The 13,578-nt window shown below is 32.3% G+C and overlaps 1 protein-coding gene across 1 annotated transcript; it reads right to left on the bottom strand.

Moving 5' to 3' along the window:
- Positions 1 to 7,626: 7,626 nt before the first annotated feature.
- On the bottom strand, positions 7,627 to 9,390 carry LOC107861234 (transcription factor MYB41). The gene is made up of 3 exons (XM_016706588.2): positions 9,090 to 9,390; positions 8,852 to 8,981; positions 7,627 to 8,664 (listed from the first exon to the last, which is right to left on the bottom strand). Exons 1-3 carry the CDS (start codon positions 9,220 to 9,222, stop codon positions 7,782 to 7,784), a joined length of 1,146 nt encoding a protein of 381 aa, XP_016562074.1. The 5' UTR covers positions 9,223 to 9,390; the 3' UTR covers positions 7,627 to 7,781.
- Between the last annotated feature and the right edge of the window lie 4,188 nt (positions 9,391 to 13,578).

The raw sequence follows: 13,578 nt of genomic DNA, 5'->3' as shown, positions 1-13,578 counted from the left end.
CAAAGTCTCTGAGTTTCCCCAACTCGAAGATTAGCTCCTAGTTCAGTTTATAACACACTGAAACTAATATTACATCAATAGTTCAAACACAATGAACAACTCTAAAAATCAACGCTAAAACTCTTAGTTGGATTCTGTACTGAGGACCAGGTTCTTTAACGTATTTCTTCAGTGATTGAGTAGCACTTCGTAAAGTCAATCTGTCAATTGTGCTTTTTTGCTTTTTAAGTGCGTGTATTATTCTGACTGTTGTATCTTTTATTTAAGCACAGCTCTTGGTCATTCTTTATTTCAAACTCCTCCTCTAATCAAAACTCTCATTGCATAGAGTTTTACTTCAAGTGAGATTCCTTCTTCAATTCCAACTCTTATCTCCTTGGTGTTGTAGTCAAATTTCCATTCTTTAAATCAGCAGATATTAATTTATCAGAATCTTTCTCCTCCCACTCATAGGACTCTTCAAGATATACTCAGAAGTGAAACTCCTTCGTTACGTAGGACTCCTTTTTCAACTAACTTGCTTTCCCTTATCATCAAGTGTTTGAATCAAATTCAACTTGTTCTATTCCCCATGTGATCAGTAAGTTGAAGTTTCCAGTTGCATTGAATTAACTCATATCAACTTGTTTCATTCATATTGTCATTCATCAAAACTTCAAGGTTCCAACAAAATCTTTTTATCGGAAGTCATAGGTCTTGATTTCGAACTCTAGAGATCGATGATTAATCTCATGTTAGATTTTTTAGTGAGCTTATTCGGCGTAAATTCAAATCAATCAAAATTAATTCATCTCTTCTTCTTGTACTCACAAACACCCAAGAAAACGCGATTAATTCATCTCTATACATCTCTTCTTCTTGTACTCACAAACACCCAAGAAAACGCTTTTCTATAGAATCCTAGCTAGGACAACGTTTCCAAGTAAAGTTTGCAACAAAATTGTTACCAAACTGAAATTTGTGGACCTGATCAGCTAGTAGAATAATGCGGAGCACATATATATGACAGGGTCCTACATGTTTATGGCCGCTTTTTCATAAAGGCAATGTGTGCTTTCGATATACCGCATCTCATGATCAATGATTTTCAGATTAGTATGTGATTTTCAAAGTGGAGTAATTAAGTATGTGAGCTAATTATTATTTATTACTCCCTGATACTTATCTAAAGTATGTTTTGGTCAATTGTCAAGCCTTATTTAGAAATGCTAATACTCCTATTTCACAAGACTTTAGAAGTCTGACAACTAATTCAAAGGGAGGCAAAAGAAGAACACAAGCTGGGGGCGGATCTAGGTGGGGTGAGGTATTCACCCGAGTCTTCTCGACAAAATATTATACTTTATATTTAAGATTTTTATTTTTACTTTTTGCGCATATACATAAATTTTGAACTCTTTTTATACAAGATTAGAGGTGGACACAGTCACTTTTGAGGTTTTAAGTTTAAAATCTCAAGTATTGTATCTTTATTTTCTTTTTGCAATCCTCTGTAAAAATCATTGAACATAAATCCATAAGTCCTTTGTATCTTTAAAAATGACAAAGCTATAATAACATATAGCCAAAATAACGTCTATAGCTTTCATTTGGCTGGAAAAAAAAAAGGAAAATTGGTGTCTTCTCAATCGAGAGGATAAAGAGGTTTTGATTATATATTGCAATTAAACATATATTATTTCACAATTATGTATGTAGGACCGTTTTCCACGAGTGAGTGTACGTTTTCCAAGAGCAGTGTCTTTTTCTTTTGATTTTGTTGTGCACTGAGAAAATTAAGTCATTGACTAATGAAAAGATGAAGAAAGTGTAGAATTACATTCTCTCAAATTCAACAAATCTTTTCTTCCTTTCATGATGCATTAGCTCTTGAAAATTACAAACTTTTACACTTTTAGTTTCTATTTTAAATATCACACCGATCACTTTAATTAGAATATTATAATTAAATTGTCTTCATCTTAATTAGGCGAGTCATTTAAGCAGTATAATAATAAGTTAGTCATCAACTAATTAACTTCATGACTTTAAAATTATAAGCACTTCAATAAAAAAAAAAAAATCATAATAAATATCGAGGAGTGTGGGGAATAGAAGACTTCTTAGCAAATCTGCTTATTAATTAAAGTTTTATTGTCAACTCAACAGTGAAATGATTTGATGGATTATATATGTCCTCTCGTACGAGTGCTAGATTGTCAAGCACTATAGTACGGGGAAAGAGATAAAATAAATACAAATCTTTTTTCCGAAAATAGTGGTACTTATTTTATTCGAAAAATGTATCTAATTTGACTTAGACACGGTTAAAATAAAAGAAAAGTATTTAAATATTGTAATACTTGGTCATTTATGTTTTGACTTTTGCTAACTTGGCCATGGAAGTCCAATACTTTATGTATGGACTCTTGTCTTTTGGTTATGATTGTGTTTAGTGATGTTAAATAGTGATTTGGGTGAATTGAAATGTACTAAATTAATCTATTATTACAGCTTTTCTTTGAAAATCAGTAAAATAAATAAGTTCTTAATTTCACCAAAAAATGATTTCTATGTAACTCAACTCGATCAAAATCGTACAATAGGTCAAAAGGCAAATGTTCGTAAATAAAGCAAAAGAAAGGGGAAAAGAGTTGGAGATCATCTTGAGAAAATGTATCCACTTTGTTTTTATTTATTTATTTTTTATTTTATTTTTCTTTGGGTTGTTTTAAAAAAGAATATTTTTTTTTTCTTTCATCACTCTTTAATCTCAACTTTCACGTGACAGACGTTCATAAGATATAAGAATATTTTAATATATCTTACATATTTTGATGTAATAAAAAAATTAAGAAGAAAGACAACAATGTGTTTGCTTTTGGACACAATGTGTTTGCTTCAAACATGTTTTATTTGTTTTTTTTTTTTCCTTTATTGGTGTGCTGTGCATCTAAAAGCTAGGAATGAAGAAAAAGAACAGGCAAAAAACAAAAAGGGAGGAAATTCGTGAAAAATATACTGAAGAAAAGGAAGAGATAAATGGAAATGCAAGCAAATTAAGACAGAAATGCACTTTAGTGCGTACTAAAAATAATTCAAAATACAAATAATTGCCTTTTTGTTTGGACGGTCTAGAGGAAATAGAAATATAGACTTAATTTTGCTATGGTCATTGGTCGGTTCGTAGTAAAAAGACTGCTTGTCCTATCCTTTATCCTTCTACGATCTATTGAATTGTGTTGACAAGTCTATTTCTCTTTAATTTTGATTTTTTACGTAATTGAGGTAATTACATTCTCAATTGTTAGGTGTTTTTGATATTTCCATTACATATATATATTTATATGACTATAAATGAACTCAACAATTAAGGATCATGAGCTAGCTGATTTAATAAAAAATGCATCACATAAATCTAAATACAAGAACAAAACTCATGTCCTCTCACTATATGAAATTCACATTTTGACCATTGAGATTTCATAATGAAATTCACATTTTGACACATTGAGATTTCATAATGAGTTGATATATACTTGATACTTCTCCATTAAAATTTGATTTTTGTCTCAACATAATAGGGGTTTGTTTATGTGAAGTCATTGTTACTTACAATTAGTGCGTCACACTGTTTGATAATTTGATAAAGCACCAAGTTCTAAAAGAAAGAAAAATCTTGAAATATGTGGTCTAATATAAGCTTTATATATTTTTGTCGCTATAAATTATGTTATAATAAAAAAAATAAAATTTTAAAAGTTAAATTATTTTTTGGATATAAATAGATAAAAAGATAGATAATTTTTATTTGGATCAAATTAATAAGAAAAGTGTGTTACATAAATCGAATCTAAGGAACAAATACAAATATTGTGTGCTATTCAATTAATTGATTTTATAATAATTTTAGTTAACATTAGAGGTGATACAATATACTGGGTATGTTGTTGTTGTTGTATTAGCGCAGCGGTGATACAGAATTATGGATGAAAATTTTTATTCCTCATGCTATAAATGGAACTATACTGAATATATTATTGTTGTACTAATTATTAATATCAAAACCCAATTATTTTACATACGTATGCTTGGCGTAAGGCTTACATGCATAGAGAAAATTAAAATTTCGTTTGACCTAAGACAACGACGTACAAATATTCGGATCGTACGAGTAGAAGGTAAAAATAGACAACTTATGTGGCAATTAGCCATTAATTGTCGTGTAAGATTTATAAATGCTCAATTAATTCTTTCACCTATATGTACATAGTTGACTATATTTAGAGGTATAAATATATATATATATATATATATATATATATATAGTATGAACACATTCCAATTTATTTGATAGCTTATAGACTTTGCTATAAGTTTACTTCTTTGACCTTTCATTTGAAATTTACTGGTCAGCTATATACAAAAAGAAATTAAACCCCACTTCCTTTAATACTCCCCTCATCCTAAATTATCCGTCTCAAATTTTTTAATTTAATTTTTCATTTTACTTATTTTTTTTCATTAATCAAAAGAGATAATATTTTTTTCATGTTTTACCCTTTGAATTAATTACTTTTTTCTCAAATTAAAATGTAAACTTCATTTAATAGTGGTATTATGATAAATTAGCCATATTATTAATTATTTTTCTTAATCAATGTATCATCTTAATTTGGGACGGAGGGAGTACTTTTTTTACTAATTATATTCTTGGATTGAGGATGGTTGAATAGCTAGTCAGAATGGAAGAGATGGGATGTGAATTTGCTTCTTTTAATTATAATTTATGGTATGGTTTATTTCGTTATTAATTACTTGATTATATTTCTAACTAAAATAGTAAATAATTTTAAAAAAATTTAGAACAAAAATATGTTGGATTAGGTAAAGAAAAATATATGGTGCACTTTAATTTAAAAATAGAAACTTAAATAAGTGGCATTGGTGAATATAATATGTCAAGAGAGTCTATGTCGACTTAAATCAACAATTGATTGGAGTCCAATAATGAGTTACTTATGAGGTTAAATTGCCATTATTGATTTTGTCGACTTGTGAATTGTCCGAAGTGACTTTTTTTTCGTCTATGCAACAGAAGCTAAACATGACTTAATTCTTGATTAATTACTGTAACCATATCTTCTCCTTTTTTTTAATCTTCTATCTATGAGTTGGTAATGCCATTTTTCATTAACTAATCAATCATATCAGATTTTCAAAAATTTCTTCTGAGAGGTGACAACGTAATTATTGTATCTGAATGGGCGTAATCTTTTGATAGATGAACACATCCTTATATTTCTTCATAAATGAGTTATTCATCTAAGTCAAATAAGATACAAAATTATACTATACGGTTTAAAGGGGCAGCTCGTCTGTGCGAAAGTATCCCATAATTTACGCAATATTCGAAAAAGTGCACTCAAAGAATTAAAGAAATGTGATGTATATAACCTATACTAATGTAAATACCAGATAACTTTGTCCTTGTTACACCACCAACATCAAATTATGACTATTAGACAATAATGGGAAAACAAGATCTTGTACACATTATATACAACCAAGGAAAACCTTTAAGCTAGACTCCAAAGACATAAAGGACGAAGCCAGCCTTTTATGTGTAATAATGATGAATGGAAGAAAACATGTTGTGAACTTCCTTTCTAAAAGTGATGAGGATTTCACATAGTTTTGGCTTCGTAAAGTCATATGTGACCAAAACTTAATGGTGAGAAACGTGTAGGATAAAAAAAAGTAGCTGTCCATCTAGTAAAGAAGAACACAACATATATAGTTTAAAGAATGGTTCTTGTTGCTAATATGTACGTATTTGTTAGCTAATACATTTTACCTCTCTTGATTATCTATGGATTTCATAGGAGTTGATATATCATAAATCAGTTCACCCACTATCTTAGTAACCCGAATTTTGTTGATCCGACACTGAAAAGTTTGCGGTGCGACACAGGTTTGTGATTTTTGTGGGGTCTATGGTGGTATGGACCTGCATGTTTTTGGGCTTCAGGTTTATTTGTACACATATATTATATAAGTGCGTTTAGTGAATTATTTTTGGTGATTTTTACACTTGTCATTGAGACTTTTCTCTTCACCTTGTACTCCTCTCATTATAGTGAATTTCCTCCCCCTCTGGCCGTGGTCTTTTCGTAAGTCTGTATGTTTATCTTATTTTTCTTTTGCTCATTATATTGCTTATTCTTGTCCGCTTCATAACACACTAATTTAAGGTTTTGAAGTACAAGCTCAATTATTTCAGAGTCGTATAATGCTACGATTAATAAATGTCTTTACATTTGTGATTAAAGCTTTGACTTCTAACTTCAACAAAATTAGGCAAGTGTGGGAACTAATTAATGATAAGATACGGACATTTTTGGAGCGATTTTTTAGCGTAATGGTGCAGACTTATAATTTATTATAATGATAATTACTGTACTAAAGAACAATTATTAGAGATAATATAAAGAGGTTAGTATCATCAACAAATCTTCTGGATACATAAGAGTCCATTTCTAAAATTGGGTCAACCAGTTACCCGCGCAACCTTTTCGTGGGACCCTTTTTGTATCATTGAGTCCACGTGTACTAGTGCTGACGTGACACACAGTCTCATTAATTATTAATTAAAAAGACAAAAAAATAGCACAAGAGCCATGCCAAGATTTTTCAATAAAGCTAGTAATTATTTGGAGCTTTCTTTTTCCATATTTAATTTCATAATTTTTTTCTTTTTCCTTTTTTGTGGGAAAAAACGTGGTCCCATGTAATACAACCTTTAGTAAATAGCCACGTACAACTCTTAATAGTCAAAGCTTCAATTGAAGCTAACCCTTTTAATACACAACCCATGCAATGCAATTATAGATAACTTTATTTTTACGTGAAATGACAACTAGAAGGGGACACGTGTCCCCTTTTTAAAATCTCCGGTCACCATAGTCGGCGGCGTTGTCGCCGGTGTGTTGACTGTTGGGATCTATGAAACCATATTGGCGTCTAATTAGATTTAAAAAGAGTAATTAGATTTTGTATTTCTATTATTAGAAGATTAGGCTATTTGGGGTATGAATAGAGTCACTTTTCCCACTGAGATGACATAATTTATTTGAAAAAATGTTAAATGAAGGCCATTAATTTATTAATTTTTTAAAAAATTAATGCGTAAGTAAGGAAAGTCTTTGATATGATTGTGACTTTGGTTATGAGTTGTCTATCCATGACAATTATTAAACTATTTCTCTAATATTTTTTGAGAGGACTCTTGTCTAATGACACTACGTATTAGTGTATAAGATAATAGAATCTTTTATTTAAATATGTTGAAGATATAATAATTGACGGATGAATTGATGGTGATGGAATTAATAAAGTCTTTGATACAAAAAATTGAAATGAATATCATCTACAGTATGTCTATCAATCCAAATATATTTCTCTTTTAAATTCTTTTAATTTAGTTATCATGTTTCAATTAAAATAAAATTCATATGGTAAGTGACAAAATAATAAAGCGACAACCAAATTATGTAATCTAAATTATTGTAGGGACCTTCTAATTTAGAGAAGAAACAAAGAATGATTCATGTTTCTCGTGATAAAATGAGGTCAACAAAATAGAAATTAAACACTAACTAAAAGAGGTAATTTTTTTTTTTCTTTTTCGTTTGTCCAGGAAACAACAACATGTCCAAAAGCTCAGAGGTAAAAGAAAAATAAAATAAACACCTCTTCTGAACTGTGTATGTATGTTCCTTAAAAGTAAAAAAGGGTAAAAATTACATAAATTCATTAGTAGTATCCCAAATATTTGGAATATTATCAAAGTTCAACATGTTGCTGCAGTAGCTATCTCTTTCATCTTCAGTAGTTGTGCTGCTGCTATTGTTGAAGTAAGTAGAGTTTGAATCCAATGGTGTAGGACTCGATGAAGGTGTCGATAAATTCGACAAAACAGTTGATTGGAAGCTGAAGTTGTTGTTGTTGTTGCTGTCGTTGGATTGAATTAATGTTGAGCCATCGGACGGTAGAGGATCATAGTAACCATAATTTTGTAAAGGAAAATAATCATCCGTTAAATTTGAAGTAGGCATCCCATTGCTTAATTGCCACTCATCATTAACTTGGCAACTTGTTGAGTTACTGAAATTTTCAAGTTTTGATGAGAAGCCCTCCATATTTGTTGTTGGTGGCTGCATGAGTTGAGCTTCATGACTAGAAAATGGAACACATGGGGTTGTACTTAAAGTTGTGCAAGTTGGATAATCTTGAATAGGGGCTTGAATTTGGCTATTTTGGACCATTTGTGGCAATTGGTTTTGGCAAATTTGATTTTCTTGATGATTATTTGGGATCATGAAGCTGTTATTTGTGTTTTGGCGTTGGGATGATAAAAGAGAAGTAGCTAATCTCAAGACTTCAGGATTTACCAAAGGTTGCACATGGCCTAACAATCTTGAAAGATTCATTTGATGAAGAGATGATGAGTTATTGTAAAATGAAGGGTTTAAAATGGAAGAAAGATCAAGAAGATCAAGGCGTGGACTGTGAGTCACTGGATCAATTCCCATTCTCAAAAGCCTTTTTCTTATATGCGTATTCCAGTAGTTCTTAATTTCATTATCAGTTCTACCGGGCAACCGTGCAGCAATAGCAGACCACCTAAGTTAAAAGAAGCACACGACAAGTTAGAATCGAACTCGAGGAACATGACAAAAGGCTTAGATATGTGAAATCTACAAGTTCAAAAAAGTCCAAACATAGAGAAAAAATGAGTACTATATTGTGACCCCAAGAAAAAGTACATAAATCTTTTTCAAAGAAAATAAAAGAAAATAAAGAAGCTTACTTGTTTCCTAAAATACTATGGAGTTGAATGATAGTCTCTTCTTCTTCAAAAGAGAACCTCCCCCTTTTAATATCTGGCCTTAGATAGTTGGTCCAACGAAGCCTGCAACTCTTTCCACACCTTTGAAGCCCTACACAATAACCAAAATAATTATTATCACGACTTTATTTTAAGCACATGAAAAAGTATATAAGAAGGATAAATAAATATGAGTAGATCGAAGAAGAAAAATCAGTACCAGCATTCTTAGGAAGAGTCCTCCAATTACCATAACCATGTTTTTGAATGTAATCAATGAGCTTTTGATCTTCTTCTGGTGTCCATGGACCTTTCTTGAGTCCATTTTTGTCACAACAAGGAGCTCTGCCCATATTGTTGATGATGAGTAGTAGTTTAATTTATTTCGGTTGGGGTTCTTTTTGAGTACACAGAGAGAAGAGAGTAGTAGTAATTTATGTGTCTTGTTTAGAAGAAGAAACAAAACTGCAGGTCCCAATTTATGAGTGGTGAGGTATATATATAGGGAAGGGGTACGATTAGAAAGGAAGAAAACAAAATAAAAGGGGGAGGTCAAAGGGATTCGGTGGCCGTCCACTGTTTATCACTATGGCAACGTGTCCTTTCTCTTTTCAAGAAAAAGTGTGAATTCAACCATCTATATAAACCCCTACCCCCAGCCCCCAAACTCCCAAAATAATAGTAGGGGGTGCATGGGGTAGCATAAATAAAATAAATTGAATTACATTTTACCCTCTATTTTTCTTTTCTTTTTGGAGTTAATGACCTAATTGGTCACTCAACATATAGTAAGACCATTAAAATTATTTTTCTTTATTTTGTCATCTTATAATTTTACCTAGATAGCTTTATGATCACGAAGAGGAGCCTTGGAGTAACTGGTAAAGTTGTTGCTATGACCCAGGAGGTCATGATGGGTTCAAGCCTCGGAAATGCCTCTGAGAGAAATGTAAGGTAGGGCTGCGTACCATGCACCCTTGTGGTGGGGCCCTTCCCCGGACACCGCGCATAGTGATAGATTTAGTGCACCGAGTTATTCTATTTATAGCTTTTATGATCACATTAATTGGATTGTAAGATTTATTTAATAATGTGGCACTTATAAATTTTTAGAAAAATATATATATAAATTTAAAATCAATACTTCAATTTATTTAGAACCCTCAATATACCCTAAACTCAACTCAATGAGTTGATGACTATATGAGAGATGTCCTTAATAATTTTTATACTAAAAAAAATATGATGATTTCTTCAATTTTTCTAATTCTACTATAGTAGTGCGACGCATGTATGATGTATGTCAAGTTATATACTAGCACACAATTTGTGAAGATTTATTTACTTTTTGGTAAATAACATTGTATTATCATGTCACGACCGACCCGAGGTGCTGACCGCGACGGGTATTTCGAACCACGAAGGTCCAAGAGACCCCTTACCCCTTACCCCTTATCCCTAGTGATATTGTCCGCTCTGAGCCCAAGTCCGCGCAGCTTTAAAACGCGTTACTAGGGATAAGGGGTAAGCAGTCTCTCGGGCCTTCGTGATTCGGAATGTCCATCACGGCCAGGGCCTCGGATCGGGTCGGGACAGAATGGTATCAGAGCCGCTCCTGTGTCAGCCCTGTCGATGTGGGCCAGAGTTCAAATTGAGTGTAGGCGAATCTCCGTAAGGCGGGGCAAACCTCAGTCCTGAGTGTAGGCAAATCTCATTCGGTGGGACAAACCTCAGCGAGGACGCTGAGTCCATAAGGAGGGGTGTATGTGACACCCCAACTTAGGAGAAGGAATCTCACATCGGCAAAACACATGAGGGGTGCTGGATATATAAGTAAACAAGTCTTACTCCCTAGTGACGCGTTTTAAAGCCGTGCGGGTCTGGGCCCAGATCAGAGCGGACAATATCACTAGAGATAAGGGGTAAGGGGTCTCTCGGGCCTTCGTGGTTCGGGATGTCCGTCGCGCCCAGGGCCTCGGGTTGGGTCGTGACATATCACCAAGTGTGCGTATGTATATATCTACAGCTCAACTGGAACAACAAATCTCAATTGTGTGTAAGCACCTATAACTCCTGATCTGTAATATACTAATATTTCTAAACTGCATGAGGACAGAAAGTGAGCCTAATTAATTTGCATTTATACAGCCAATTTTGGCATCAAATTAGCTCTTATGAACTTCCTGTAATCCTATTAATGACCCGTGATGGCCTGTTCTTGTGTTGTAATTGGCACTCTTGCATATGTTCCATTACATATAAATTTTTGGTTTCACTGCAAGTACATGTGTTAGTTGTACTTAATATATACTAGTACTTTCTATGACTTCACATTCTTGCATGGCTTCATTTATCTATATTCTCTTTGTTCTTTCATATTATCTACTATATATTATTCAAACCAACATTAATCTCTTCCCTCTTAGCGCATATTTTACAGTACTACCACTTATATATGGGTAGTCTTGGGGGCATAAGGGAGGGGGAAAATATGCATAGTTGTTAACTGAGCATGAAATTTCGGAATAAAAGGTTTTCTTAAAAATTTGTGATTAATTATAAATATATCATGATAGTTGTATACAAATTATAATTATATAATCGGAATTTTAATACTTCTAGCTCCTTTGCCCAATTTTATATGGTAATATGCTTACTTTATAACTAGCCAGTGGGGCTGTCCCCACCCACCCCCCCCCCCCCCCCCAAAAAAAAAAAAAAACCACCTTCTTCCTATATTTAAATAATTTAGCTTTTTAGAATTCTCATTTTATCATTAATAACATGACATATAGTCACTCAAGTATCTGTGTCTCGCATTTTTTACACCAACAATTTCTAATTCTTTCTTTTCATCTGAAACTGTGCTCAGCAGAACACTACCACCACATCGATCAATTAAAACAGGGAACATTGGACTTTTTCTTAAATTTCATTGAAAATATGGCCTGATTAGTAAGAAGTAAATCAATCAAGGCTATTTTCAAAACTCACCATCATAAGCACTGTTACTTAACTAGCATTAAAAAGAAGACATTGTAGTACTTATTATGGTCAAACATGGAAACAAAGTTAAGTAATGAAAATGAAATGCGTTCGAAAAGATATAAATGGCGTGCAGCAACAACATGTTACCGAGCCTTACCAATTAGTCTTTAATTGGAACCATACTTTATGTCATATATAGCAGTCCACATATCTAAAATTTTAATTTCTTCCATGAAGTGCCTTTTTTCCACACAAAAAATAGACTAAGAACTTGTTTTGTTGTTGTGGCTCATCATAAATTCGATAAGATGGATAACTTATTCGAGTTTTCATCAATAACATATTCAGTAGAACTCCACATGTTAAATAATAATATCTACGAAAGATCTGAGGCAGTATATCTACCTTTGTGGGACAGAGACTAGAGAGGTTGTTTCCAATATAATAGACCCTATGCTTAAAAGAAGTGTACTCAAAGCCCAATAACGATAACTAAATATAGTGAGATATAAAACAAATGAAACAACGTGTAATAGTAAAAAAGAAGAATAAGATACTACACGAATACAAAATAATACCACTAAATAAAGGGAGGATGAGAAGAGGAGATTAACTCCCCACACGCTTCATCACATAAAAGTACGGTAACACTATCCTTCTACCCTAATCTTCAACCTTCATATCTTCCTATCTAGGATCATGTTCTTAGTACGTTGAAGATGTATATGTCTTGTCTAATCACATTCCCCAAATTCTCTTTCGATCTACGTACCTCTATCCTCTTATCCTAAAATACAGTATATATAGCCAACCTCTCACACCTTCTTACTGGCATTCGCACACCTCCTCTCCACGTATTCAAACCAGCTGATTTACCGTTTTCTCCAAGCCTTTTTATTTTCATAAAGACTATTACAAAGATTTTTAACAACGATTTGCATGCAGTATATTATCATAATCTGTTACTTTAATAGAGCCATATATATACTATTTTAAATTGTTTCGTTTCCTCCTCCTCCTCCTTCTTTACAAGAATATATCTATAATAGTTCTTTTTCGATTTCAAAAAAAAAAAAAAACACTAGTTTGACACGTTTAAATGGGATTCACATTAACCAGATATTTTTAAAATGGAGAAATATATATTTAAAGCCTCTAAACAAAAAATATATCTGGTTCATTATTTCCCTTCAATTGGAACGAAATAGGATGACTTGTTTAAGATCGATCGAGGATAAAATTAGTAAATAGAGCCTAAGTGATATATAGCAGATAATTTGTGTTAATTAATGTTCATAGATGAAGCACTTTCAGTATTATTTTAAGATTAAAATAAGTCAATTTATCTTTCCCTTCACATGGCAATTAAGTCTATTTTTTGAAATGAAGCAAAGGCTAGCTATTGGATTTCAAGTTTTTTGACTTTGTATACATGAAAAGAAACTTATGAATCCAAAGTCGTATGAGTTGTGAGTACACTACCAATTACCAAATACCAATAATTAGCCATCACAGTGTATGCTATATCCTATATGTAGTCTTACATTCTTAGGTAGACCACATTCTCACTTTAATATATTGAAAACCCACTAATAGGATTTACATGATGTAAACTCTAATTAATCGAAATGAATATTGAACACCAACTGGACTATATAAAAGTGTCACAGTATTTTTTCATTTAGGTCTTTGTAGTTAGTTTCGCTAAATTATTAATTCTT

This window comes from Capsicum annuum, chromosome 2 (genome assembly GCF_002878395.1).
Source record: "Capsicum annuum cultivar UCD-10X-F1 chromosome 2, UCD10Xv1.1, whole genome shotgun sequence".
NCBI classification, from domain to species: Eukaryota; Viridiplantae; Streptophyta; class Magnoliopsida; order Solanales; family Solanaceae; genus Capsicum; species Capsicum annuum.
Note: the sequence above shows the minus strand (reverse complement) of the source record. Positions and strands in the feature narration are given on the sequence as shown.

What these genes read in the sequence shown, in the direction of transcription:
- LOC107861234 (XM_016706588.2), bottom strand. Translation starts at nt 9,222, where the DNA reads ATGGGCAGAGCTCCTTGTTGTGACAAAAATGGACTCAAGAAAGGTCCA. An exon ending in GACTCTTCCTAAGAATGCTG is followed by an intron (nt 8,982 to 9,089) that starts GTACTGATTTTT and finishes GTTATTGTGTAG; the next exon opens with GGCTTCAAAGGTGTGGAAAG. An exon ending in CATAGTATTTTAGGAAACAA is followed by an intron (nt 8,665 to 8,851) that starts GTAAGCTTCTTT and finishes CTTTTAACTTAG; the next exon opens with GTGGTCTGCTATTGCTGCAC.